We start from the raw sequence: 26,187 nt of genomic DNA, 5'->3' as shown, positions 1-26,187 counted from the left end.
TGAGTGTCAAGTCTTCCGTTTTCCCGCCTCTCGTTCCTTGACTAGCCTATCGGAGAGCAGTGCACGTGACGAGCGTTCTTTGCGATGACCTCATCCCTGGTGTGGGATGACGTCAAATTCAAGATGGATGGAATCACGACCAGCGCGCAGAAATCTACACAACACTGAATAAAGTCCTGGCTGTGTGGAGGATAGACCATACTCAAGACAGGCAGGGTGAGTAGAGACAGACGACCAAAGTTAACATGAAACAAAATGAGCTGGGAGAGTGAAAAACAGTTGGTGGAGTGCTGAAAAGGAGAAGCTTTTTCCTTTTCCTCCCTGACGTAACTGGAAAGGGGGGGTTGTGCTGCTGTAAAACCCGACTAGCTACAACCTGTTTTGCAGTCAGGAAATGCGCTGTGTCAGGTCGGGGCGAAGCATTTTTGGGGGGGAAACACTTCCAGCGAGGGTAACGGGTGTAATTGACTCCCCTCTAGACTCCGGCAGCGTCTCTTTCCGCCGCACCGACTGTGTTTTCATTCTGGGATCACCGTGGCGGAGTCCATTGAAACACGCTCAACTTTTCCCCTCTTGATTTGGTGGAGCCGTTGGAACGTTAATGCTTGGCGGTTGGCGCCTCGGTCCTTTGACCATCTCCCTCACATAAAGAGAAAAGTATTAGTGTTCTCTATAAACTGAAAGCGGAATGTGGGTGGGAGAAGTTAATCTGTCATGAGAAATTGAGCCACGTCTCACAGGATGATCAAGTGTCTCTGTCGACTTCCTTATAGAAACGTGACACGACTGAATAGCCAACTTAGTTCGCTAGACGTGGTTTTACTGAAGTTTTACTGAAGAGCCCACTGAGCGGTTTAGTTTTTAATGAATGAACCAAGCTGCTGTCTGTGAATCTATTACAGCAAGTGTCTTTGTTAGCGCGTCAGTAACATGGCTTCCGGTCACCGTTTTCAAAATAAACACCTTGGGAAGCAACGTGTAAGTGTAAAAATTATAAGACAACTCGAAAAAGGTGAAGTGCATCTTACGGACGTCTGTCATGTAATGGTCTGTTTACGTGTCTTCATGTATATGCATAATGCAAATAAACTGATGAAGTGGTTCCTTTACTGCTGTAATACAAATACATTAAGCTGCCAGATGCAGTGTCTCATGCCTGCGCTGCCCTCATCAAGGATTCAACAGCACTATAAACTATAACCTCCAAAATGGCCATGAATCAACACCTGTCTAAGTCGGTGTTAGTACATTTAGAACATTGTGATCTTCCTGATGGTAGGATTACGTTCAGAGCTGTATTAGACTGTGTATTCTTTAGTTAGATGCACTTCATGAACTGGTAACGGTCTTTGTATTGCAGTGTAAAATATTATGCACATGTATGTGTGAGTGTTTACCATTAAACATTTACCTTAGATTCACACACATCTCATTTCAGCTTTGTTAGTGACTATTGAAATATGCTGTGTTAATTTATTTTATTAGTGGAGTTGGTCAATTCAGGTGAAAAACCCCTGCCAAGAGTGACATAGGCCATGTATTTTAACATTTTGTGCTGTGTAGCCTTTATTTTAGAAGATAACCATTTCAACTTCCTGCATTAGCTTGTGTCACTGAGTTTGAATTGACAGAGCTACAGAGCTACATTTACTGTCTCACTACACATTGATGCAATGTCACTAAAATTGCCATGTCCTAAAGTATTAGTGTAGGACATGCTGCAGTAAATAAAAAAGTTTAACTGATCATCAGTAGTAACAACTACTATAAAAAAATGGATAGAGAAACTTACGTTTTTATTTTATTATTTTTATTACAAACGACTTTGTCAATATTATTTATCCTTTAATATTAATAGTTTGAAAAAAGGCACTATAAAAAGTGTATTTGTTTACATTAGTCTTTATTTTCATGACCAATTTAACTGCTGATTATTTCATTTAGTAATTATTGGGTATATAACATTTTCAGAAAATGATGAAAAACACATGATAATTGTAGTGTCATTAATTTGCATTCAGAACACATGCATAGACACATGAGAACAAGGGATATCTAAACTGAAATAATTCTAAATAAAAGACATCGATCCAAATACCATTGAATTCAAGTTCCATCTATTTACCATCAGATAGCAGTTAATAACTTGTACATTTTATTAACTTAATAGGCAAATTATTGCTTAAATGTGAAATTAATACTTTTTTCACTTTTTTACTCTCACATGAAGACTTAAAGAAGACCCATCTATTAACATTATGTCAAAGAGTTTTAAAGGTGGATATGTTGGTGACAGGCTCTCTAAAAACTTATGACAAAGCAATTCTGTGTGTACCTAATAATGATGTATATATTTGTATTCATGCATTTACATATAATCCTTTTTTTTTTGTCTTCCAGCCATGGAGAGCTTAGTGCATTATAGTAACCCCTCCCATGCCCTCTCAGTGTTAGGGGTTCTCAATGAACAACGCTTGCGGGGCCAGATGTGTGATGTAGTACTGATTGTGGCAGACCAGAGGTACCAGGCCCATAAGAGTGTTCTGGCTGCTAGCAGTGAGTATTTCCAGTCCCTGTTTACACGGATGAATGCCGAGTCACTGAAAGTTGTGAACCTGGATTTCTGTGAGCCTGATGCCTTCGAGGTAGTTCTGAATTACATTTACTCCTCCTCGCTTTTTGTGGACAAAGGCAGCCTGGCAGCCATTCAAGAGCTCGGCTACAGTCTTGGAATCCCTTTCCTCACCAACATTGTGTCAACAAGGCCACATGCATCCTACTGTGTGTCTAGAAAAAGGCTTTCCTTCTCAGAGGGAGATGAGAATGATATCCAGACAAGGAGTGTTATTGTGTGTCGGGTCCGGAATGACACAACCCATCCTTCTCGGTCAAATTATCAGAGCAAAACACCAGAGAGATCACCACCTCCTCGCTCTACTCGCGACCCAGCTCAGCCTCAATCAGAACACAACTCAAATGAAAGGAAGTCTGAATCCATCCACAGGAAATCATCTGAACAGTGTGAAACAGCTGAAGGGAAGTCCACTTATCCTTACAACTCTATATTAAAGGGGAATTCATCACACATCACATCCATTAGGCCCCAGCTGACCTCATCTGTGTCCTTCAGTGATGCTGAAGTGCAGCACATTAGGCTGCAGTCTGGCACTGACCAGGACACTAAAGAGGAGGAAGAGCGGGAACCCCACTATCACACCAAAGTGCCCTTACAGGGTCACACCAGTGAGCCAACCCAGACCATTGACAGGAGTGGTCCACTCATAAAAAGCCTGCTCCGAAGATCATTATCCATGGACAGTCCGGTTCCAGTCTTCTCACCCACACTGGAACTTAAGGAGCTGCAAAATCGAGAGCAGTCAGTTGTTAAAATGGCATCAAAAGCATCTGGGCCAGAAACTCACAATGGCAATTCAAAACAAACATCTCCTTTGGTTCTCAGGCCAAAGTACCCCAACAGGTATGATGAAGACACTCAGGTAGAAAGAGAGGTCAGTGTAAAGGCTGAGCCCAGCAGTCCACTCGCTGACCCCATGGACATCATTCGAATCACAGTGGGAGATGCTTTGCCAGTTAACCTTAAAGACTTGCAAACAAATTATGACCAAGATTCCAGACATGACTTAAACCTTCTTGTTAAAAGAAAAGACAGGCCAGACAACAGACGGTACCCATTCAAGAAGAGCAAGTTCTATAAAGACCATACCATCTCAACACATCAGAACATGTCAGAAACAGTATCTCAGAGTGCCAGCAGTTATTCAAATGACAATAGTGGGGAGTTGCCTCAAAACAAGATTTTCAAATGTTGGAACTGTTTAAAGGTTTTCAGGTCCAGTGCTGGATTACATCGTCATGTAAATATGTATCACAACCCAGAAAAGCCGTATGCTTGCGACATCTGCCACAAGCGCTTCCATACCAACTTCAAAGTCTGGACACACTGCCAGACCCAGCATGGTGTGGTAAAAAACCCAGCCTCATCTTCCAGCTCCTCTGTACTAGATGAGAAATTTCAAAGGAAGTTAATAGATATAGTGAGAGAGAGAGAAATTAAAAAAGCTTTGCTCTGGAAGCTAAAGAGAAATAAGCAGGGCTTGCAGTCTCCTGTGCTTACAAAGAAGCGATCAAGGCCCAGCTTCATATGCCCTTACTGTGGTAAAGTATTTGTGTTCCAGTCTCAGTACAGACAGCATTTAAGGACACATCCTGCTGAAAAGGCTGACCAGGACACAGCAACTGAGAGCATCCTTTACCAGGAACAGGATGAGATCATTCAACAGAAAAACACGGACACTGGTGTTTACTCCTGTAGACTCTGTAATATGAAGCTGTCATCACTCTTTGAACAGGGCGATCATGAGAGGGGGTGTCGACATGCAACTGTATGCCCTTACTGTGGCCTTCGATTCTCAAGTCCAACTGTCAAGAAGGACCACGAGGCACATTGTAAGTACAAGAAACTGACTTGCCTGGAGTGTATGCGGACATTCAAATCCTCCTTCAGCATTTGGCGACACCAGGTGGAGGTCCACAACCATAACATGATGACTGTTAAAGACCAGATCCACCTTAAGCAACAGGAGAACATTGAGCCCGTGTCTGAAGTGCTCAGAGGGGACCAGTACAGTGATGAGCCTCTAGCAACTGGGAGCTCAAGGGAGAACATCAGTTACAGTGACTCCTCGGGTCCACCAATGTATGATTCAGAAGACTCTTCATCCTATGCACCTGAGGACCTAAGCATGGGTAACCATGGCAAATTGGTAGTGAAAGAGGAGCCTTTAGAGGAGGCTGTTTGTGAGAGGGAAAACACAGAGGCTGCCAAAGGTGGATCTGAGGAGCCCGGAGTGTGGCCATGCGAGAAATGCGGAAATCTCTTCAGCTCTCGAAAAGACCTGGAACGACACCAGGAGCTGCTATGCCACATCAAACCATTCATCTGTCACATCTGCAACAAAGCCTTCAGGACCAACTTCCGCCTTTGGAGCCACTTCCAGTCCCACATGTCATCTGGTAATGAACCTGGAGCCAAAGAGATTGAAAGGCAACCCTCACCTCTGTCTCCTTCTCCTCCCGTGACCCCGCAAAACTCTGAACGCCCATGCCCACAGGCCTCCGTGCTCAAATCTACCCAGATGGCACCAGTTGCTTCAGAAATGGCTGAGGAGTCTAACAGCCCAGAGCCTTGTAGCTCATCAGTAAGTAAGACAAAAAGGCCCGAACTAGACCGGCAACCCAGCAGCCACAGCCCTCTATCAAGGTCAAACAGCATGGAGAATCCTAGTGGCCCTCAGGAATCAGACACACTGTTTTACCACGCACCATCTCTCTCTGCCCTGACCTTCAAGAGGCAGTACATGTGTAAACTCTGTCACAGGACCTTCAAGACAGCTTTTAGTCTCTGGAGCCATGAGCAGAGTCACAGCAACATGTGAAAGTCCGATATACCAGTGTGTTTCTCCTGAAAGACACTTACTGTTAGAATCAACACACCTCAGCCTACAAAAAGAAGACTTTGAATGTACACCTTATTGGGTTGCCTCCAATGTCATACATTACAGTGGCCATATTCATTAGAGGTGTAAACGTGAATGTGCAATTGACTGCTAGATTCCTCTGTGCAACAAGATGATTATCAATGGTTTATTTTCCTTTTTAAATGATCTATAAGCATTTATCTATTTCCAACCTATTTTAGTTGTGTACTTGTAATTATCTACCTGGTGTTTTCATAAAACAAGGTACAGAGCCCCCCACCTCCCCCTGAACAATTTCTCAGAGTGTGAAAAAAGTGCTTTAAAGTGGTGGAGGCTGCAGTTACATTACAAATTAGTGCTTTTGCTTTTTAATCTTGGTGTCATAGACATCCCTGAAAGATAATATTGACCTCGACAATGTATTCAATATGCACTTTGTTTGACAGTTGGAGTTTTGAGTTAGCCCAAAATGTTTGCTTAGACCGTTGGGTTTTAGCTGTAAAACTGGTTTTAGATGTAAAACTGAAAATGAATGCCAACAGTATCTGTTTGGTTTTCTTAACAATTTGTTACTTTACTTCTGAGTCTCATCATGCCTTTTATTTCATTTAGGGCTTAAATAAGACCTTAAATATAATATACTGAACATCAAACACACCTCAGACACCTTTTGCTTTAGGAGTTGCATCTGAGTGTGCAGCCTTTAGTACTTGCTTTCAGTCTTCATTCAGTACTCATATTTTATCTTCCTAATTGTTAGCTTGGTGAATCATTTTATTCAGATTAATGAGTCTGTGTAATCAACCGTTATAAAACTTGAGAATGCTGTTTTTTCACTAGTTTAACTATTAAATTTCTAAATGTTTGCAAAAGGTGCTCAGAGCAGCTCTCTAGTAAAAAACAGGGATAATTGCAAGTGAATATTTACAAAATTGACAAGATTGTTGTAAAGCACACTGCAGTATAGCAATGTAATTTTTGGTTCTACTCAAATAATAAAAAGGATATTAGTTTGTGTATATGAGACTCACAGTTTCTGAACCGTCCACCCATCCAGTGCAGCACCAGTGTTATGTAAATAGCCGTACAGATGGATTTGTGCAATTAAACAGATTTGGTAATTAACCATGCTTTACAGTGCTTTGATGGCCTTATGCAACTATTTGTCAAGATTATTTTACAAAAAAAGCACAACAGAATTTAAGATGACATATGACTCAGGCATTTCAGGATAGTGATAAAGCCAAAAAGAGGTGGAGGCATGAGAAAGCAAATATTTTATTCTTCGAATAGTGAGCGAATGTTCCTGCTTCCTAAAGATTAATTATTAAAGATTGTGTTTTGATTGTATTCCAGTTGTTTCAAAATTGTATTCTTGTACAAGTATATACTTCTGCTTGGCTTGATGGATTAGAACTTTGTATTTTTGTTACTTTTTGGGAGATGTCACTGAGTGCTTCAAACCAACGATGGGACTTTTTTTTCCACTAAATGAGTGACGAGCTGCAACGTGATGTTAACTTCATTGGAGATATTCTGTATTGATAATAGTGCTCTTAATTTCTTGTGAGAAAATCTTTTTGAAAGTTTCACAAAAATGATTAGATTTGTGTATATGGAAGTGTTTGTATTTTGTACCAATTTTGTTAGTACACACAAGTTTGATCTTTTTAGTATTCCTGTGATCTTGCTGCAATAATGGATATTTGTATCAGCATTGTTTGCATTATTGTTGCTTTTGAAAACTTGCAGCTGTTTTGTGTTTAGGTTTTTCTACAGGTTTTGTGCTTCATTTCTGTAATAAAGAGTAAGAATGGAGAAAACCTATTCAATAATTTGTGGTACTTTTGATAAACTACCATCTTCATCTGACTAGGGCTTATGCATTCAATCATTTTGAATTAAAAATGTTAAACACTAGAATGTCACACAGTACAACGTGACCTCATATCCCTTGGTGTAAGGAACAGTTGAAAAATCGGGGGATAATTGTTTGCATAGTATATGTGAAGAAAAATCATCATCATCAAAATTACTAGACAACAATTATTTCATAAAATGACTAATAAAATGTCATCAATCCACTAACATTTATGGTTATCTGGCCGGGTGTTAGAGGAAAAGATTACTTTTGCCATGCATGCCAAAATTCTCTATTATCCCTCAACTACTACAGTAAGATATTATGACCTCCACTGAACAATTATGAGTTTGTCTTGGCATGTAAAGCATTGCAAAGTCTGTCCTATGCAAACCAGTGAAGTTAATTGACAGGTACTTGTCAGTGTGAACAGTGTGACCAGTAAGGCAAATCAAAGTTTATTAATCTACCTGTGGAATGAAATATGTGAAAAGGCACACACATCATCCTGTTGGCAGACCATACTGAGCCAGAGGGATGTTTTTCAAGCTGCAGGCCACCGTAACAATTTCTGGCTGGAGAGTCAGGAGTGAGCTTAGGAAGTGCTTGCTTTCATTTGGAAAAATGGCAAACTGGAAATCCTGTCCTACCCGTGTGTAAGGTCACACTCTCCATGAGACTAAGCAAAGAGGAAGTTTTCACATAGATAGAGGAAATCTGTTTCCAAACTCATCTCCATCTTCAGCACAAAAACAGATTTTATTTGTTCAGGTTTTATGAGAGAAACTTTGTTAAGAGCTATTCTCATGTCACACATTGGGATATAATTACAGAGGAAAGCTTGAAAGAGTTATGCCGATTTGCTGTAATTACCATCAGTTACAATAAACATTTAGTGTCAACATTTACAATGATTCAAGACTTAAAAGTGATAAACAAAAAGAAGGATTGAGCTGGTATAATGTAATTTGTTAATGTATTAAAGTTGCGCTCCTTGATGAAGAAAAGTCAAGACATTTAGGAACGAGAAAAACAAAGACAAAATTTCTTCAAAATCATTATTATATAATCAAGAATCTTCCGGAACAAGCAAAACCAGAACTACAGCAGAAATGTCAGCAAACTGATAACGATGTCACTGGTTCACAATAGCTGTGATGTCAGACATGACTATTGACACAGTTATAAACAAAATCGTCTAAATCTTTCTTCTGTGTCCTGGGGCCTCCTCACAGTGCCAGAGTGTCTTTGATCAGCCTTCTCATGGTGGTGCTTACAGAGGTGCCCAGAGAGTCAGTGATCTGATATGTGATTTTGTAAAGGTATGGCTGGACATCTTTGAGACTGGTATCAAAAACATTGTCCACTTCTGACTGTGTGGGCATCTTTGGTAGATACTCGTGGCGATTTATAACCTCGACAACGTTGATCACCTTCTCACCCAGCTTCTCACCCACTTTCTCCCTGCAGATCTGTCTCTCCTGCTCATTGGCCAGGTTGACAACATTAACCTTGATGCTCCACACTTCCCATGGAATACACTCGTCAGAAAAGGGCCAGCGAGATTTTTTCTTCTGGTAAAACTCCAGAGAGATCTGCCCCATTCCATCGCTGCCAGAGTTACTCAAAGCATCCTGTAACCAAAGGATATCATAAAGTCGGCAAATTACAGGCCTGCCAATGCATTACACTAAGCAATAACGTTAACACCACCAATTACCTTGAATTCAGACACAGCTTTCCTGATCACCCTGTCCAGCTCCTCTGATGACACCCGGACAAAGGTGAAATCGATGAAGTCGCAGTCGATGTCTTGTGTGCCAACGGTACCGATGGAGTAGGTGCCCTCTTTTTTGTAGTGAAATTTTCCAGTGCTGCGATGCAGTAAAATGGTGTGCAGCAACGCCAGCATAGATTCTTCAACCTGCCTTGCCTCCACTGTTACCTCAAGAACTTCCGAGCGACAATTCATGATCAAATTATAGTTATTTCCATCTACAAGCAACGACACAATTATGGTGCTGATGGGTAAAAATACCAGCTCGATCACGTTAGGTGACGACGAGAAACTTTGTTTATCTCAAAGGCTGTGCGAGGCCCATTCTAAACAATGTACTGCGAGATATATAAAAATGCAATATCTGTTTCTACAAAGGGAACCCTACCTCATTTAAATGTAATCTGGGAAAACGGAATAGGTAAACACAGCAGAAAATCCTCCCTAGCTTCTTTAATGTTTGCTACAAATGGGACAGGAAGTTGTAGTTATGATGACAACCTACGGCAATTCATGTAGTACAAAATACATTTTCTGAGTCGTTTCGTTTAAAACATTTTTTTTAGCTGAGTTGAACTTACATAATGTCGCACAAAACCTAAATCCAAATTTAAATCAACAACCTAAAGACCAAATAAAAGTCTCAAAGGAAATACCGCCGGACCACTTGACGAAAAACAAGCTCTCGCAATTGTCGCTGTGCATTCTGGGAGTTACAGTTTGTGCCACATATCTGTTTGCAAACGGTAACTTTGTACAGTCAGACCGAGTCCAGCGGCAGGGACTGAACACTTGACTTTCAGGATGTTTTCTTGGGATTCAAGTTTTATATCTGTCTTCCGTCTCCTGGAATGTAACCGCGAACTTTGGATATAACATTGTTCGGAAAACTTTGGCAGCTTCGTAGCTAATGAAGAATAGCTAGTTAAGCGAACCGTGGCGAAGATTAGCTAACGTGGCTAACAATCATATGCCGTAAGAGAATAAGAGTGTGCAGGTTTATATGAACAAATAAACTACCTTTAGCTCATCGACAATGGTCGTGGTCTTTCCAACCGGCTTGCGTGGTTTGTGACCTCTAAGTGTTGTTATGAGCTTCTTTGGAATGCTGCAATATGGATATCATTAAGCACAATTTGATTTGGGGTTTGAGATTTGTGTTTTCTATTTGGGGATATTGCGTCCATTGATTCCCTGGCCAAACAAATAAAATGAGGTTGCTAGGAAATTTCTACGAGGAGGTGTGTTGATCTGCGATCATCTCATTTATTTGCAGAGAATGTCCGACTTGGGTAGTTATAGTTCATATTTTGGTTTGGAGGATCCGCTGTGGCTATGTATGGTCACACTGTTTATCGCATCCCTGGTTACTCTAATGCTGTATTTTATACAGTATTTTCAACAAAGGGGTGTAGGAAATAAGCAGAGAGCATCAGAGGACAATGCGGCGAAGGAGGAAGCCGCCGCTTTGCTGGGATGGGCGCTGTCACTGAAAAGCTGGAAAAGTCAATGGAGAGGAGCCTGGTGCAGGGCTTTGAATGACGAATCAAGGAAGCGTGGGGTAAGTCTCATGACCACCAAACCATCACTGTTTACTATGTGGCAGGTGACTTCAACAAAGTAAGTGCTGCTTGTCATAAGACGTGGCTGGCCATCAATGTGTGCTTTTATACAGTTAGACTCTGGTGCTTTTTGAGTCCCTGCCACTTGATTCCATCTCCCTCCATCTTTTGACATTATCTATACATTTATTTACATAAAAAGTATTAGTCTTACTGTACTCAAACATATTTTGAAATGTTTAGGCGACATTGTAAATGGCACCTCCCTGAACCAGCTGTATATTTTTATGATTTATTCTTGTCAAATTGTAGACCTTAATTATTCATTTATTGACAAGTTAATTTCCCCAATGTGTTAGTTGTCTAATTGTCATTTACTGCTGTTTCTTCCCTCTCATAAGGGCGCTGTTCTCTTGACATTTGAAGAGGATACATTTGAGGCATCAGAGCTCATGGTCAGCCATGTGTCCAACTTTGAAAAATCTGCTAGGGATAAGGTACGATTAGCCATAAAATCAACTTGTTATGAATGTAGTTAATCTTTACAGATTGCTGTTTTGTGTCATTTCTTTTTCTCCAATGATCAATGAATATATTTTTCTCGTAGATGTCTTGATCAGTTGTGATCTTGTTGAGGACGGGTGGTGTCCTGGTTTTTATTGGCATCTGAGAAATAGTATTTTTTTCCATGGTAGTTTTAGCATTCATCTGAATTATAGTACCACACACAATATTAATTTTTAATCTCCTTGTTTATGTACTCTTTTGTCAGACTCTATCCCTCAAAATGAAACCTCCCTTCCCTAAATCATTTGAGCCTGTAATTAAAAAACACTCATTCATCACTTCATCAGATTTGGTAGACATTTACACCAACACTTTACCCAATAAAAAGCCAAATGCTCACACTTGAAAGGAGCTGGGAATCACTTGTATTTGTCTTGATTTATGAGTTATACTGCAACAGGTCTGTGTGTGTGTAACAATCGGCCACCAGTAGTTTCATTTTTAGGGAGGTCAAATAGAGACCCATCGCTTACTGTGTTGATGGCCAGGATGGTATTGCTGCACTATCAATGCAAAGTCAGCCCGTTCTTTGTTACCACTATGATATGGACCAACATACCAGATTGCCAGTGGATTTTAATGAACAGATGCTTATATTTATGTGTGTGTGTGTGTGTGTGTGTGTGTGTGTGTGTGTGTGTGTGTGTCCACCTCCACCTCCATTCACAAGTTAAGAAGCTTACGTACATGTTTATCTGTCAAGCTCAGCACTAAAGAGGAGCAGGCAGACAGGAATGCACCAGCCCCTATATTTGTGTTGCAGTTCACCCATACAATGATGTAAACTGGATGGAAACACACTCGCTATACCGTGAAATCAGATTTAATGCACTGAATAAACATTTCTCGAGAAACAGGGTGCTTTGTCATTGTTATTTCTATTGTAATTAACTTTATTACAATGAATTCAGTTTCATTGAAGGTAATGTATTTTAATTCCATATGATTGCTAATTGCTTCTAAAACTATTATAGAGGTCCTTGCTTTTTCACAGTTCACTGTGTATTTCTTATGAAGCAATTTTCTGGTTGTTTCAATAATTAACAATTAAAACATCACTGTGTTGTGCCATAGTTTATGACTTGAGTCTGAAATGATGTACGCACAGTGCAGATTATGACTTGTTTCAAATTTGTGTTTCTTCTTTATTTGCCATAATCTATCTACCTGTAAGTCACATGCTGTCCTTGCTTTAGCTCATACTTTCTTGGTAGATCAACATTACACTAATGCCTTACTTTGTATTTCTATAGACTACTTGCTGCAGTGTGACTGGGGAGAGGCTTCAGTTCTCATTCAGTGCAAGACCAACAGCTATGGCTACAGCACATCCTTGTAATTACACAGTCTGTATAGCTCCACTGGAGCTGCAGGTGAGTCCCAGATTATCTGTTATGTTTTTGAATTTCATGAAGCAAAATAACACTCATCTGTTCTTTTTGTGAAGAATCCCTTTAGCACTGAGAAGAACATGATTACATTCTTTAGAAGCTACGTTGGTTGAGTATAATGGGAGATTTTATTGGACTTGATGTGCAGGCTAGTATTGGCTCTCTGCTGGCAGCAGTATTAGATTTAATGATTACGGGTATCTTTGTGCTTGGCCAAAGTCCCAATGCCTCATTAAAATCACTGTCAGGCCCACTTTCAGTAACACTTTCCTGAGTTTGTCCAGATTCACTTTGTCAGGTGCATTTTCTGAATTGATGTTGCCTAAAGTTAGAAGAAAAAGACTTTTTGCTTTTTCTTAGCTGGGAATTACAGATTTTTAATTGTCAGGCTCAAGTGTGACTATGCTCCTCTTCAATAAGATATGCTGTGCCTCACTCACATGCTGTTCTCTAAAAACTTAGATGCTGTGTTATAATAAAGTTGAGCCAAAGGTAACCCATCTGTGTAGCTGTTTTTAAATTAATATGGTGCTTGTCGGCCTTCTTGAGCTCATTGCACCATAAATACAACTGGAGTGAGTGGTAGCATAGCTTAAGTCAGGATTAGAGTCCGGGTGTTTTTTTTTGGTTGAGCATAAATTGTTTCAGGAACATAAAGGAAGCTTCTTTTTTGTCTTTTTTTTCACTCTCACTCTCACTCTCACACTTTCAGCTTATTCTGGAAAAGCCAGAAAGCCCTTTGAATATCTCTCTGTCCACTGCAACATTTGTTTGCTTTTGAAAGAGATCCAGGCTAGAATGGTCCTGGCTTGTCATGTCATGAGTGCAGAGATATGTGGATATCTCTGCAATGGGCATATACTGAATGGGTACATATAATATACCCTGTACAGTATGTTGTGTTGCTGAGTGTCCTGTTGAATGTAATGAGGACTTGATGTACATCTCTTGCATTTTGACCACATTCACATTATAGTAGGCATTCTCTCCTAACCATTTGTTCAATGAAGGCACAAGCCATCTTTTATTATTATTATTATTATTATTATTATTATTATTATTATTATTATTATTATTATTTTGTATGAACAGATTCATGTATTATCAATGCAGGCTACGATATTGTTCTTCTGGATCCATCTAAGCATTCTTATTGTTATCTGAGGCTTTTGTTTGGCATCACACAGGCAGATGTTCTGTCTTACATTGGAATCCAGGCATGCTGGGGCAGGAAAGCCTAGTCCCTTTTTTTTCTCTCTTTCAGTTTTCATCATTATTCAAATTCTCTGTCACATGAGCAGTGTTGATGTACACCTCACTGGCTTTTTCTAAAAAAACTTTGTTCTGTTTGTCAGGTTGATAAAAGGGATTGCGTGTACTGTAGAGTGTGCGGTGTTGACCAAGGGTGGGTCAGGCTTACTGTGGGAAGAGGGGTGGAGCAGTATTTGTGGGCCAGCTCTTCCCCACTCATTGAATAATGTAATCATTAATTGTTCAAAGACAACATAAATATATTTACTACTACTACTACTACTACTGCTACTACTATATTTTTTTAAAATCCTGACCCTAGTTCAGATTTTTAGTAATAACAGTTTATAATTTTAAGACATGGGATACTATAACAATGCCTCTTTCATCATCTTTTCATTGTGAAAAAGTGCTCTCTGGATGTGCTGGCACATCCACTGTTATGAAAGGCACAACTGAGCTGTGGGGACAGAGGATTGGGCTGTACTTGCAGCCAGCACCAAAAGACATATTTAAAGCAACTAGTCTGTCTCCAAGGCAGCCGGTTAAGTAGCAGAATGCAGCTGGTGATGTGAGCTAGTCTCCTCTTAATTCTGGCAGGTGACATGGAAATGAACCCTGCCCCTGGGTGAGGAATGCATGGCACCTCAAACATGGTGCTTCGGTCGGATAGAACAACTAGACTGACATGTTTGCATCAACAGTGCAATCAACATCAATATACTTGGTAAAGTTGTCAGAAAGATTTTGAATGGGAGGATAGTATTGTATGCAGAAGAAAATGATATTTTATGAGGAACAAACCTGTTATGGGGGCCTGGTTGATCAGTGGTAGAGCACTGCTTGGGATGCAGGAAGCAGCGTGTTCAAATCCCACCCCACCAGGTTTGTGCCCCACCCAGTAACCATGGGTGGTGCCTGTCCTGAGCCTTGATACAAATAGGATATCTGTGGCAGGAAGGGTGTCCGGCAAAAAAACATGCCAAATCAACATGTGTAACACAATCCACTGTGGCGACCCCTGAAGGGACAAGCTAGAAGGCGTTGATCTTTGGAACATGTCATAGGTCAGGTTATTCAACAACAAATATTTAGATTTTTACAGTCAATCCTAAAGAAATTTATCATAAAGCAAAAAGATGTAGCTCAGGATGTAGGAGTTTCTAATAATAAGTTAAATTGTAACTAATGTTGTACACATATATATTGTGTGGTGCGGTGATATATTAGGCTGTATTAGAGTCAATTTTTCATATCTTATAGTAACATACTTCTTTCTTAGCTATGCTATGTGCCTTTAGCTTCTTCTGAAACAAAATGTGTCTTTGTGCTGTAGGGCCATGCCATGTCATATATTGCCAATAACTCCTCATCCTGTGTTGTATGATCCCTTTTTTAATATTGTGTATTTTTATTTATTATCACTTGCACAACTCAAGACTTTCCAGTTGCTTCCGGTAAAAATATTTTTGAATGCTCCTACTGTTAGTATATTTTTGTTATAACAATGTAACATTGTAAACCTTTGAAAGTGAATATCAGCTATAACAGTGGTGCATGCTCCTTGACACCACTGTGGTTCTTAACCCCAACTGCAAAGTGAAGCTAAATTTTTACTGTGTTTCAATGGGCAGCTTTCAGGTCTAAACATTCAGCAGTCACAATTCCTTGCATTTAAATAGACCCTCCCAATACAAAGAGTTATTGTTTACAATATGTTATGAAACTCTATAGGATATTTTTGATGTCTGCAGAATCTGCTTTACTTAATCTTCCTCTCCACACTAATGGTATTATGATTATTTACTGATTATTTTAAATTGAAATGGTTGTAAATGTGACAATGAGATTCTCCCCTCTGTTTTTCAGCTTAATCTTCACATGCAAGAAGTGAAAAATGAAATCAAAGTGAGCTGGGAAGTGTCTCACCTGAAGACAGGGGAGCTGCAGGTGTTGTCCACTTATACACAGGTAACTTTAGGACTGCAGATAATGAGATGAAACTGAGAGAGCAGAAACTAATTGTTGAATTTGTCTTACAATAGACTGATAAACAATAATTAATAAACTAAGACAGAGATAATCTGTCTTTGCATTGGTTGAGAATAGTTTTTCACGGTATATCGATACGAGAGAGGTTCCTCAATACTCTGCTGTTAAAAACTGTATCAAACCACATTTTATCAGGATCAGTAGTTTGGGAATGACATTGTTTAATCTGAGCCATTTCTCCTGAGTTGCGTTGAAGTGTGGCAGGAGGACCACGTGTGTGAGCATTGCTCTTTATCCACTGCCTGTCTGACGACATAGCGGATGTAACCTTTATCTAAACCCTGATTGCAGGCAGGCAATCAGGGAATGGGAGTCATGGCTGCATGTAGAGCTATTTCCAATTAAATTGCATTATTTTGCTAATGAGGCTGATAGTCATGGTGAAATTACGGTCGCCACAATGATCATCTTTAAAAAATGTTTTTAAATTGATGCAAACCAAAGGAGTCAAAATATCCAACTTGGCAAACCATCTCACCGACAGAGATTCTTTAAAGACCAGCAGGTTGGTGAATTTATTAGGTAGCATAATTACGTCATAGCCAAGTGTGATTTATTTTGTGACAAGTAAACATTTTCACCAACAGAGTTGGTGAGGTGATTAGAGACAAAGATCTAATCTTTTAAGCACAAAGATGTGGCAAAAATCTGTATATGCACACAGTTCAATTTGTGATGTTAACTTTATTGTAAATTGTTGCATTCATAAGTATGCAGATCAACACCACAAGTTATGATCAATTGATCAACCGTCAGTTTGTACTCAATATGTATAACAGTTCTAGCCAATAGTCTAAACCATCCCATGGAATTGTCAAAATAAAACTTTTTGGGGGGGGGGATCGGAACAGTTAAAATTAAACAGGATATTGGATATTGTTCTTTTCTTCAATGAGTATGTTTTCATATTTGTCTGATATGGTCATTTGCATCTTTCAGAATAATGGCAACAATTTCAGCATAGTCGCCCTAAAGGAGCAGTTGAGGCAGCTTTTATGTGTGACGCATCCCTGTGTGCTGCTGAGCTGCAGGCCTGCTCAGGCCTCAGACGTCAAGGTGAGGGAAGGAAAGAAATGCCTGGTTCATGATTACTTTACAGCTGCTAAACAGCAATGACATATAGACACGTGCATGCAAGTCTGTCATCCCAGGATACGATTTGCAGTTACCACACTTAAAACTACATTTAGATTTGGGATACACTTTTATCCAAAGCATGAAGCATTTATGCTTGGCAATAATTGATAGTTGACTGATTTGGCTCACTATTGTGATTCTCATCTGTGTTATCACACTTATGTTAAAATATACTTTGTCTCCTTACAAGCCTTGCAGATTCACAAATAGAAAAAAAAGGAGAGGGTAATCATATACTTAACTAAACCTATGCACTAGCTATATGTTATCCTACATACAGCACAAAGTGATTTTCTGCAGTAACCAAGCCTTACACTCTTGCCCATCAGAAATGGGGACTAATGTGTATAGCAAAGCATCAAATCTTAAAGATGAAAATGTCAGAGTAATAAAATATTTAATGGAGATGTACAAGGAAAATTATTTTCAATTAATTGCCAATTGCTGCACCATCACCCCCCAATTCTTGAAACTGATGTTGTGTTTCATTGTTCTCCCCACTTGTACAAATTGGTGTAGTCTGACCAACTACAAAAAATGTACTACTGTTTTCATGTAGAATTAATCTGTTTTACAGTGGAGGTAGCTTTAAATTAAATAATACCAGTACAGTCAGCAGAAAAGTTTTTATTTATTTATTTATTTTAGATTTTGTTTGCTAAGTTTGATTTGTTTGTTGTGACTTTTTTTCTTGGATATGAAAAACCTGGAAACAGAATTTTGGAGTAATTCATTTACTATGGCTTTGCCAATAGGAGTCCCAAATCAAAGTGGTTTCACCCCCAAAACCCCCCCGTGCCCATGATTGGAAGCTGCTGGTGAAGAACATCCGAGTGACACTCAATCAAGAGGATTATGGTGCAGGTTGGATGTTTGTCTCAATAACAATTTAGAATTCACAAACCTTAAAAAACATCTGTACCGGTGACTCTGTCATGAGCTCGTGATTTGTGCCTTCACAAACTTAGATCCATCATTTCTGTCCCTTGTGGACACAGTGGTCCGTAAACACTATTGTTCAGTTCATTTAATTTCATACAACTTATCACTGAGCTATTGAACAAGTTCATTGTAATCAAGTTTGAGAAATTCAGACATTGTACAAAACTAATATTTGCTTGATGTTTGTTTCATTCCTATCTTTTATCAAAAGCTTACTTCTACTTGCGTCAAAATACTATACAGTGTGTGTCTGCATGTACAGCGTACAAGGACAAGGACTCTGATTTGATGATGACCTTCAGCGATATTGACTTAGGCAGCAACAACAAGCATAAGTAAAGCCAGTATTAATTGACTGAGAAGGCCAATTTATTTTCATTTTTTTGTGTAAGTTAAATTGTACAATTTGTTATAGATAATGCTGCATCAAGAAAACCGCAAAAGAATGTATTATTAAAAACATTTAGTGGTTGATTCAAATCACATTGTTAGAGAACAGCATGTTATGCAAGAAGTACTGACACATTTGCATTCAAAAGTTTAGAGAAGGTGCATTTTAGGCACATTCTGAAATTCTATTCAAAGTTAAATATCCCTAACTTTTTGTGATTAGTGTATGTCAACAAAAAAAGCTGCATTTAGTAAACCAGTTTTAAGAACAGTGGAAATAGTAGAGACAATTTCTGTTCCAACATTTTGCATTGATGACTTTATTCAAGTTATCTAGTTTTAATAAAATTCTTTAGCACTTTTCTGTATTTACTTAACAGTGAGTTTGTCATAGTTTTCTTATATGATATTATTACCATTTTTGTCGCTATTTCGACCTGGTTTTAGTTTGTTTTGATGACAGTGTTTGCATGGTATCCAGAGATTCTCCAAATAACTCCAGAGTAGCATATGTTTTGGGTGTTAGCTAAAGGTGGTAATTTACTGGTCGAGGATGATCAATATTGGCATTACATTAATAATACACCCACATCAGTATCACTGCAGTCAGCATGTTTGTACAGTGTAATGATCTGCACAAAAGCAAGAAGGAAAACAAATCACCACTATGTTGTTAGCCACCAAACTAGAGGATGAAATGTTTCGAGCTGTAAAAACAAACTCTTAGTCTTAACGTTATTATCATCCTAACGTCAGCCACAACAACTTTGTTTTGATACTTCCTGTGGTGAGTCTATCTAATTGTGTTAGCGGTTGTCAGGACAACCTCAAGGTTTCTGACTGTCACTAATTGCTGTGCAGCAGAGACATGACACAGCATTCATCACTTCCCTATTTGTTTGGTTTTTTTCCCCTGAGTGGAGTAAAGTTAGCTTAGTTTCACTTAGAAAACTTCCTGTGGGCTAGACACCAGCTCTAGGTCTACTGCAAAGAGTACTTGGTCATTAAAAGTTTTGCTAATCTTGGATTCATTTGTGATTCTCCTTTTTAAAGTATATATAAATCATCTGTCCGTCAAAGTAAAATGGGAAGAGTTACAACAACCAAATTGAATCTTTCAGCAGTAGCTTGTATAATGGCAGGACCTTCAACTAAATAAAAGGTTATTTTCTGAAATAAAAACAGTATATGGGTTGTGTGTTTTCTTCTGTGTTTGCAGGCAGCATTAGTCCTCTGTGTGTAATGCAGTTAGATGATCCTCCACAGAGGTTTAACACTTCTGTCTTGAAAAATACAACCAATCCTACCTGGGACCAGCCGTTTATCTTGTAAGTTTTACCACAAAGCACTGTAAACCACCAATGACTTGAGTTGTGTTTTTGTTGATCTACATGCACCATGCATAGGTTCCTTTTTTTCCTAAATTATTTATTTTCCTTGCTCAACAGTGAATTGAATGGACGATCAAAAGAGCTCAAGATTCAGTTGATGAATGATGGACAACCACAAGAAAGTAAGGAAAAGTGCAGAAAATTACTGATCACCTTTTTATATTTGTCAGTTATTTAAGATGACAAATGGTTATTTTGTTGACGTTATGCAGTCATATGCTTTATTTCCAGACTAAATTAGATGTATTGTCTCTCTGTCAGATTCCTTACTTGGTGAGATGGTGGTGCATTTTGATCTTGTAAAGAAAAAGCCCAAAGGACAGCAAACATTTGCACTCATGACCAAAGACACAGTGATTGGGTCACTTACTACTGACGTAAGATCATTGTCCCAGTTTACCCTGGATATTCTCACTCATGTTTTTGTCATTGAGATTCTCGTTTACACCAAGTTCCTATATTAACTCTGGGGAATTATATTTCTCAGTTTACCTACCTGGAACCCAGTGAGGTGAGGTCCTGGCACCCCCCTACCCCAGCATCAAATAAGAGGGTGGAGATGGACCGTACAGTCATGCCCTGTGGCACGGTGGTCACCACCATCACTGCGGTGAAGAGCAAGCCAGGACGACCACTCCCGCTTGGACTCAACTTAGGTAAAGCAACTCAGTGCTGTGATACTACGCTGCACTGACAAGGACATTACTATTGATACATATATTAGAGACACACATAAAAGCTCGCATATTTCTGTGTATTGTAGTCCAGCTGATGTAAATAAAAAATTAGGCAGTTAAACATTTATGAATTTCAGCTTTGAAAACCGAAGCCTTAACACTCAGATCCCTGCGTTGTAATACTTGTCGGCATCACGGCTCTTGTAGACTTTTAATATCCGACTTGTGTATAGAAATGTGTTTAACACAACTTAATGATTTAATCAGGGTAGACAAAATATGGTTCATCTCTTAAATCATATTTTAGAATGTTGGTAAAAAATATTTGGAGAAAAAAGATGTGGCTTATCTATCCCTAACTGTCTGGGTCTGACCACATCTCTGCCTGCTTTCACCATCAACACAAGCGACATCAGTGGCTTGGGTAGGAGTCCAGCCTGTTCTGTTTGCTGCCACGGTAAATTTCTACATAACCAGCATGGTTTAGAAAGCTACATTTGTGATGACAAGTTCACTCAACGGCATCAAATGGTAGACTGCTAACGCGCTAAAATAAGATGATGAACACATTATACAATGCTGGCTCAACATTAGCATAGTAATATTGTTGCGTTGAACGTGTTAACATTTAGCTCAGAGCATCACTGTGTGCGAGTACAGCCTCACACAGCGGCTTGCGTGGATATCACTGTACCAAATGGAGTTTGAGTTACAATGTGAGTACAAGTGGTGTAATAGAGCAATTTGCCAATGATTTCTAAAACCTTTTTACCACTACATTACACCTACTCAATAGTAAGTTCAGCAATTGGGTGAAAGTGTGATGATTGACGTTTAAATTAGCTAATCTTCAAGGGTAGTGGCAGGATATTCTTTTTCACATTTAGACATGAGTAGTTTAAGTGAACATAATAGCAATAATGATGGTTGAATTCCATTTAACTGCAGGGTCCTGGTAGTGTGTATGATGACTCATTGTCATGGTTCTGTAGGACACTTCAAAAGAACAGCGCTATTGTTAATGTTGTTAGTAAAAGCTTCGCTTCTCCCAGTGGGACAAGTTTAAAATGTCCGGTATGAAAAGGCCTATTAGTGGACCACAGCTTTTCTTTTTTTTTTTTTTCTAATTTATGGCTTGACTCTCCATTATAGTCATGCAGTCAATTGAGTAACTTTGTGCCCCTTCAGATCCTGTCCAGAAAGCTTTGGGCAACAACCCCAAGCTGTCTGAACGTCGTGTTTCAGAGCAGCCATCCAGGCTGGGGGCCACAGTCAGCAAGGCCTTGTCCTCCTCTGACACCGAGCTGCTGATGCTCAATGGCACAGACCCAGTGGCCGAGGCTGCAATCAGACAACTCCACCAGTCTGCTAAACAGAAGCTGAAGTCTCCAGTGAAGAAGAGTACCATCATCATCTCTGGCATCGCCAAAGTACGGATGAGATGGTGTACTGGCTTTCTTGATTCCTGTGTCACATTGTTTTACTTTTTAATTTTTTTTTTTCATCATCTCAGTTTCATGTACAGTCTTTAGTATACAGGGCTTTACATACAGGGATTACATAGAAACTAAAGCGTTCCAGTTTCTATCAAAACTTTCGAAGCTGTTGTGTTTTCAAAAATATGATTGACAGTGATAAAGGAACAAAAGAGATATTAAATTAAGACAATGTTTTGCCATATCTTGACTTGATCCTTTTTCATTTATTAAAAGTGGATTGGAAGTAGAACAACAGTCCCACTGTCCCAGATCACATTAAACAGGTGAACACATGCAAGTAGTTGCTCATTTGTGTTACCAGAGGTGAAGTTTGCATGAAGAAATGTTAATATTAAATCAAAGGAACCTTTTTTTAATGTAAATATGTTTTTTTTTTGTTTTTGTTTTTTTTTTTTTAGACGCCCTTGTCTCAAGATGATGAATTGGCTTTGATGGCGGGCTATGCTGCAGCGATGGATGCCTCAATGTCAGAGGGCAGCTCTACTCAGGACATGACCACTGCAATAGCGTCAGGGACTAGCAGCCCTCAAGAAGTGTCGGAGCCCCAGGAAGGGCCCAGTGGAATGGGCCGGCCTCCAGAGGACTGGGAGAGCCAGACAGGAGAGGAACTAGACCATACCTCACTATCAATGTGTGTGTCTGAGGCGAGCTGCAAGAAGAGCAGAGGTGAGAGGTCACAGAGAAAGAAACTGCAAGGACACGTTGCCATTGCTGGACCTTTTTATAAGAACAGTACTCTATCTGGTAAATCCTACTTGGTTCAAAAACATATTTCCTTGAAGGCAGAACTTAATCTGTTTTCTCTGGCTGTTTTTCTAGCCATCTGTTGCTCCTCAATGATCTCGTCTGTTGTACTCTTTTCTTTCTTTACCTCCTACTGTGACAACCTTTCTGTGTTTGAACTGCCATCTTAGGGGAAAGCAGTGCTAAGCACATATTCAGTCAAGATGAGTAAGTTACCTTATTAGTTACTTGCAATGTCCTTAGTACCCTAGAATGTGTACAGTACTTTCTGCTAACAGTAGAATAGATAGCATTATTTTTCTTAACTGTCAAATGATGTTTTAATTCACATAAAGTCAATATTTCTTATATTGAACAGCTTTAGTTGTAACTTTTTCTTAGCACTGTGGGGCTGCACAATATGGTGAGAATACTTTGATATCAAGATGTCAGTAGTGCAAACCTGATACTGCCGAGTAAAATGATCTTATATTGCAATATCAATATGGATATTGTTCAGCCCTTTGGTGTATGATTCTATGTGCAGAGGTGATTGATCTCTTTTTGTTTTAGTTTTTTTTTCTTCGTAGTTTCACAGCGGTTCTTTTTGCTTTTTAATATGATCCTAAACTAATGGGTACATACGAAACTTCCAAACTCCCTTCTGCTGAAAGGATTGAATGATGCTTGCAGCAGGGTTTGACTGTATGGCTATTCGTTGTTAGTACAGTTCACCTTGTGTTAGCTGGTGATTAAAAACAAAGTAACAGAGTCAGAGTGCCGGAGTTCTCGCAGACCTAAAAGAGGAAAGACAAAGTCGGAAGTTTTTTCCACTTTTCCTATTCAATACAGATTTTTCTTCACCAACAATAACAATTTCCAACTAACACAAATTTGCCACTGCTACTTTAGCTTTTCTTCGCAGCAAACCTCAATGTGCTTTTTAAGATTAAGATTATTTTTATTATTATAAAAATGTTAACTATGCCTTTTGTCTGCTTTTGTGCTACAGGCAGCTTCCTACAGAAGAGTGCCAGGCTCTTTTTCCGGCGGCGTCACCAGCGCAAGGACCCGGGAATGAGCCAGTCACACAATGACCTGGTTTACCTGGAGTCTCCGGCTGCAGTAGAGCGGGCCAGCCGGACCGCGACACTTAGCCGTATGCTTCACGGGAAGAGTAAGAATAAGAGCAAAGCCAATGGCTCTACCTCCATGGGGGACCCACATGCGTGACCCCTCCTTTGTTACTTTTTCACTTCAGTCCCTTCAACAAAAACTATCACCATCTTCACCTCTTACTTGCACTGGCAAAAACTACCTGGCTAACCCAGTTTCTTTTATGCCTAACCTACATCCTTGGGATTCTGCATTGTGATTGGCAGAGCAGTGCTTCTTTTATTGCCATATCTTCCTCTGTAGGAAGCAGATATTCCACCAAAAGCTGGTGCATGTGTGGATGAAGTTAAACTTTCATCTTAGTGGTAGTTCAGAGGTTATCATTTCACACATTTGTTTTATTGGATTTTATGCAACATTTTGAATTCTTTAAGTGCATTTATGGCCTTGTTATTGACAGAAGGGACTGGTGTGATTCCTCGCTTTTTAACTTACTAAGTGTAATGAGTAAACTCCCTGCTATAAACTGTAACATTTCCCATGGTGGACCAACAGGACCAAAGATGAAGAGCAGAGTGCTATTTGTATGATTTGCACAAATTTATTTTTTATTTAATAGTGCGATGACAGGAGCTACTCTTGTGAGAGACACTCTTCTGTAGTTCTGTTCAAAACATTCACAAAGGGAGATGATTGTTTGTTTCACGGCGTTACTGCGTGAAATTTTGACACTAAACTATGAATTAAGGTATTTAAATCGAGCAGCCAACATTCTCTTTAAATTATATTCTATGTAATATAACATGATCAAAACATAAATTAATGCGCTAATAAACAAAAGTATCCAGAAAAAGAGAACCATGTGTCTAACAAGGATATCTGTCATTACAAGTTAATGAGATGGGCTAGCAAGCATGTCATGCTATCAAACAACATCAGCTGCTAAAATTAAACTTCACCCATTTAAAATGAAACGGTGAAACTGTTTCTAATGTAAAACTGTAGCTGTATTTGAATTTTTATGTTTACTCCTTTCTGCAATGTTTTCAAATGATATGCAAATGTATCTTCTTTGTCTTCCTCAAAGATTTCTTCTGTACACTACTGTTATCCACAGGGTCGTTAATGTGGCAAAAAGGGAACTGAAAAAACCAGGGACTGTGATGTGATTCTCGGCCATACTTGTCACATTAAGCACTAATGAAACTTTGTCTATGCTCATTTCAATTGTGAAATGAATTAATTCCTCATTCTTGTTGTTTTTAATAATGCAGATTTAAACACATGAACTCAAGAACGAGTGAACACAAATTATTTGGCTGCTTTTTTTGTCCAGCTAATGATTGTATTATTGTTTTGTTTTTTTTTTGTAAGCAGCTTGTTTAAGACATTTCTGTACATCATCTTAACTACTGTTTCTTCTATATGTTAATCTGCTCCCAAACCTGAGCAAAGTGACAGAGAGAAGTAACAGATTGCCTTACAATTATTCTGAGGATGTTGTCACTGACGCATGGTCTAGACTTGGTCATTGATTTGACGCAACTTTCTGGCTCTGAGTCTGCACCTAAGACCAGAGAACTGAAGCGAGGTGTTGAAATGACTCTGAGAACGACACGAGCGTGCCAGCATGTTCCTGCTCTTTCAGCAATGTCTATAATCAAAAAGCCTATGCACATATCTATTAACTTAGGGTTTACATTATTTGACATTTTGAAAAAACTCACTTTCTGTTCATGACAACACTCTGTAGTAACAGTGTGGATTGCTTTCGTGTATTGGTATATACATGATAGAGCTGGGATTCCTATCCTAATAACCCTCTCTATTTTACCATGACTGGAAAAAAAATTCAAAATTTCGGTTGAATTAAATCTTGTATCTATTCAAACAGAAACCCCTTTAAACCCTAATGAAGGTGGGGACATCTAATCACACTCTGCTAGCAGTGGCTACAATTATGCATTCAGTAAGTAGTAGGGCTGTATATAATGAACCGGTTCCTTGGGGGCTGCTATTCTCAGTGTAGAGTCTGACTCATCAACTGCAGAATGTCAGTCATTTCCCTCCAGGGATAACTAATATACATATTAGTATGGGTTTTTTTGTTTGTTTTTATTTTCAGCAATAAATATTAATTGAATAACTGACATTGTGGTGCTATACTGTCTCTGCAGTGCTCACACAAATAGTGATATATTGTTTCTATTTTATTGTTAAAGTACAACCTTTCTTGAATTTGCATCATTGATTATTTTGTTTCTAAGAACTGTCAAAATCAAAGAAACTTCAAATACACTATATTTAAGGGTTATATTTGCAAGAAAATAAATCACGCTCAGAACCAAAGCTC

The 26,187-nt window shown here is 39.1% G+C and overlaps 3 protein-coding genes across 8 annotated transcripts; 2 read left to right on the top strand and 1 right to left on the bottom strand.

Annotated features, from left to right (window-relative positions):
* Positions 1-76: 76 nt before the first annotated feature.
* Positions 77-7,423, top strand: zbtb21 (zinc finger and BTB domain containing 21). 2 transcript variants are annotated; one of them, XM_067494376.1, is made up of 2 exons: positions 77-216; positions 2,401-7,421. In XM_067494376.1, the coding sequence occupies exon 2, from the start codon at positions 2,403-2,405 to the stop codon at positions 5,454-5,456; it is 3,054 nt and encodes a 1,017-aa protein (XP_067350477.1). In that variant the 5' UTR covers positions 77-216; positions 2,401-2,402; the 3' UTR covers positions 5,457-7,421. The 2 variants fall into 2 exon arrangements, with proteins under 2 accessions (XP_067350477.1, XP_067350478.1); XM_067494377.1 differs by lacking the exon at positions 77-216 and adding an exon at positions 368-978 and having other exon boundaries at positions 2,401-7,423.
* Positions 7,424-8,093: 670 nt separating this feature from the next.
* atg101 (autophagy related 101) lies at positions 8,094-9,833 on the bottom strand. 2 transcript variants are annotated; one of them, XM_067494387.1, is made up of 3 exons: positions 9,718-9,833; positions 9,080-9,354; positions 8,094-8,993 (listed from the first exon to the last, which is right to left on the bottom strand). In XM_067494387.1, exons 2-3 carry the CDS (start codon positions 9,329-9,331, stop codon positions 8,589-8,591), a joined length of 657 nt encoding a protein of 218 aa, XP_067350488.1. In that variant the 5' UTR covers positions 9,332-9,354; positions 9,718-9,833; the 3' UTR covers positions 8,094-8,588. The 2 variants fall into 2 exon arrangements, with proteins under 2 accessions (XP_067350488.1, XP_067350489.1); XM_067494388.1 differs by lacking the exon at positions 9,718-9,833 and adding an exon at positions 9,525-9,711.
* LOC137109048 (C2 domain-containing protein 2) lies at positions 9,802-26,072 on the top strand. Of its 4 annotated transcripts, none has more exons than XM_067494383.1 (14): positions 9,802-10,697; positions 11,100-11,195; positions 12,519-12,638; positions 15,777-15,878; positions 16,899-17,015; positions 17,852-17,960; positions 19,648-19,756; positions 19,877-19,941; positions 20,081-20,196; positions 20,307-20,475; positions 21,685-21,926; positions 22,394-22,661; positions 22,910-22,946; positions 23,731-24,017. In XM_067494383.1, exons 1-14 carry the CDS (start codon positions 10,416-10,418, stop codon positions 23,813-23,815), a joined length of 1,917 nt encoding a protein of 638 aa, XP_067350484.1. In that variant the 5' UTR covers positions 9,802-10,415; the 3' UTR covers positions 23,816-24,017. The 4 variants fall into 4 exon arrangements, with proteins under 4 accessions (XP_067350484.1, XP_067350483.1, XP_067350482.1 ...); XM_067494382.1 differs by having other exon boundaries at positions 22,394-22,739; XM_067494381.1 differs by lacking the exon at positions 22,910-22,946 and having other exon boundaries at positions 23,731-26,072.
* Positions 26,073-26,187: the final 115 nt, after the last annotated feature.

This window comes from Channa argus, chromosome 24 (assembly GCF_033026475.1).
Source record: "Channa argus isolate prfri chromosome 24, Channa argus male v1.0, whole genome shotgun sequence".
NCBI classification, from domain to species: Eukaryota; Metazoa; Chordata; class Actinopteri; order Anabantiformes; family Channidae; genus Channa; species Channa argus.
This window is presented reverse-complemented; position numbering and strand designations above follow the sequence as displayed.

What these genes read in the sequence shown, in the direction of transcription:
- LOC137109048 (XM_067494378.1), top strand. Translation starts at nt 10,416, where the DNA reads ATGTCCGACTTGGGTAGTTATAGTTCATATTTTGGTTTGGAGGATCCG. An exon ending in TGGGACCAGCCGTTTATCTT is followed by an intron (nt 19,757 to 19,876) that starts GTAAGTTTTACC and finishes CTTGCTCAACAG; the next exon opens with TGAATTGAATGGACGATCAA. An exon ending in TAAGAACAGTACTCTATCTG is followed by an intron (nt 22,740 to 23,730) that starts GTAAATCCTACT and finishes TTTGTGCTACAG; the next exon opens with GCAGCTTCCTACAGAAGAGT.
- atg101 (XM_067494387.1), bottom strand. Translation starts at nt 9,331, where the DNA reads ATGAATTGTCGCTCGGAAGTTCTTGAGGTAACAGTGGAGGCAAGGCAG. An exon ending in AAGCTGTGTCTGAATTCAAG is followed by an intron (nt 8,994 to 9,079) that starts GTAATTGGTGGT and finishes CTTTGGTTACAG; the next exon opens with GATGCTTTGAGTAACTCTGG.
- zbtb21 (XM_067494377.1), top strand. Translation starts at nt 2,403, where the DNA reads ATGGAGAGCTTAGTGCATTATAGTAACCCCTCCCATGCCCTCTCAGTG.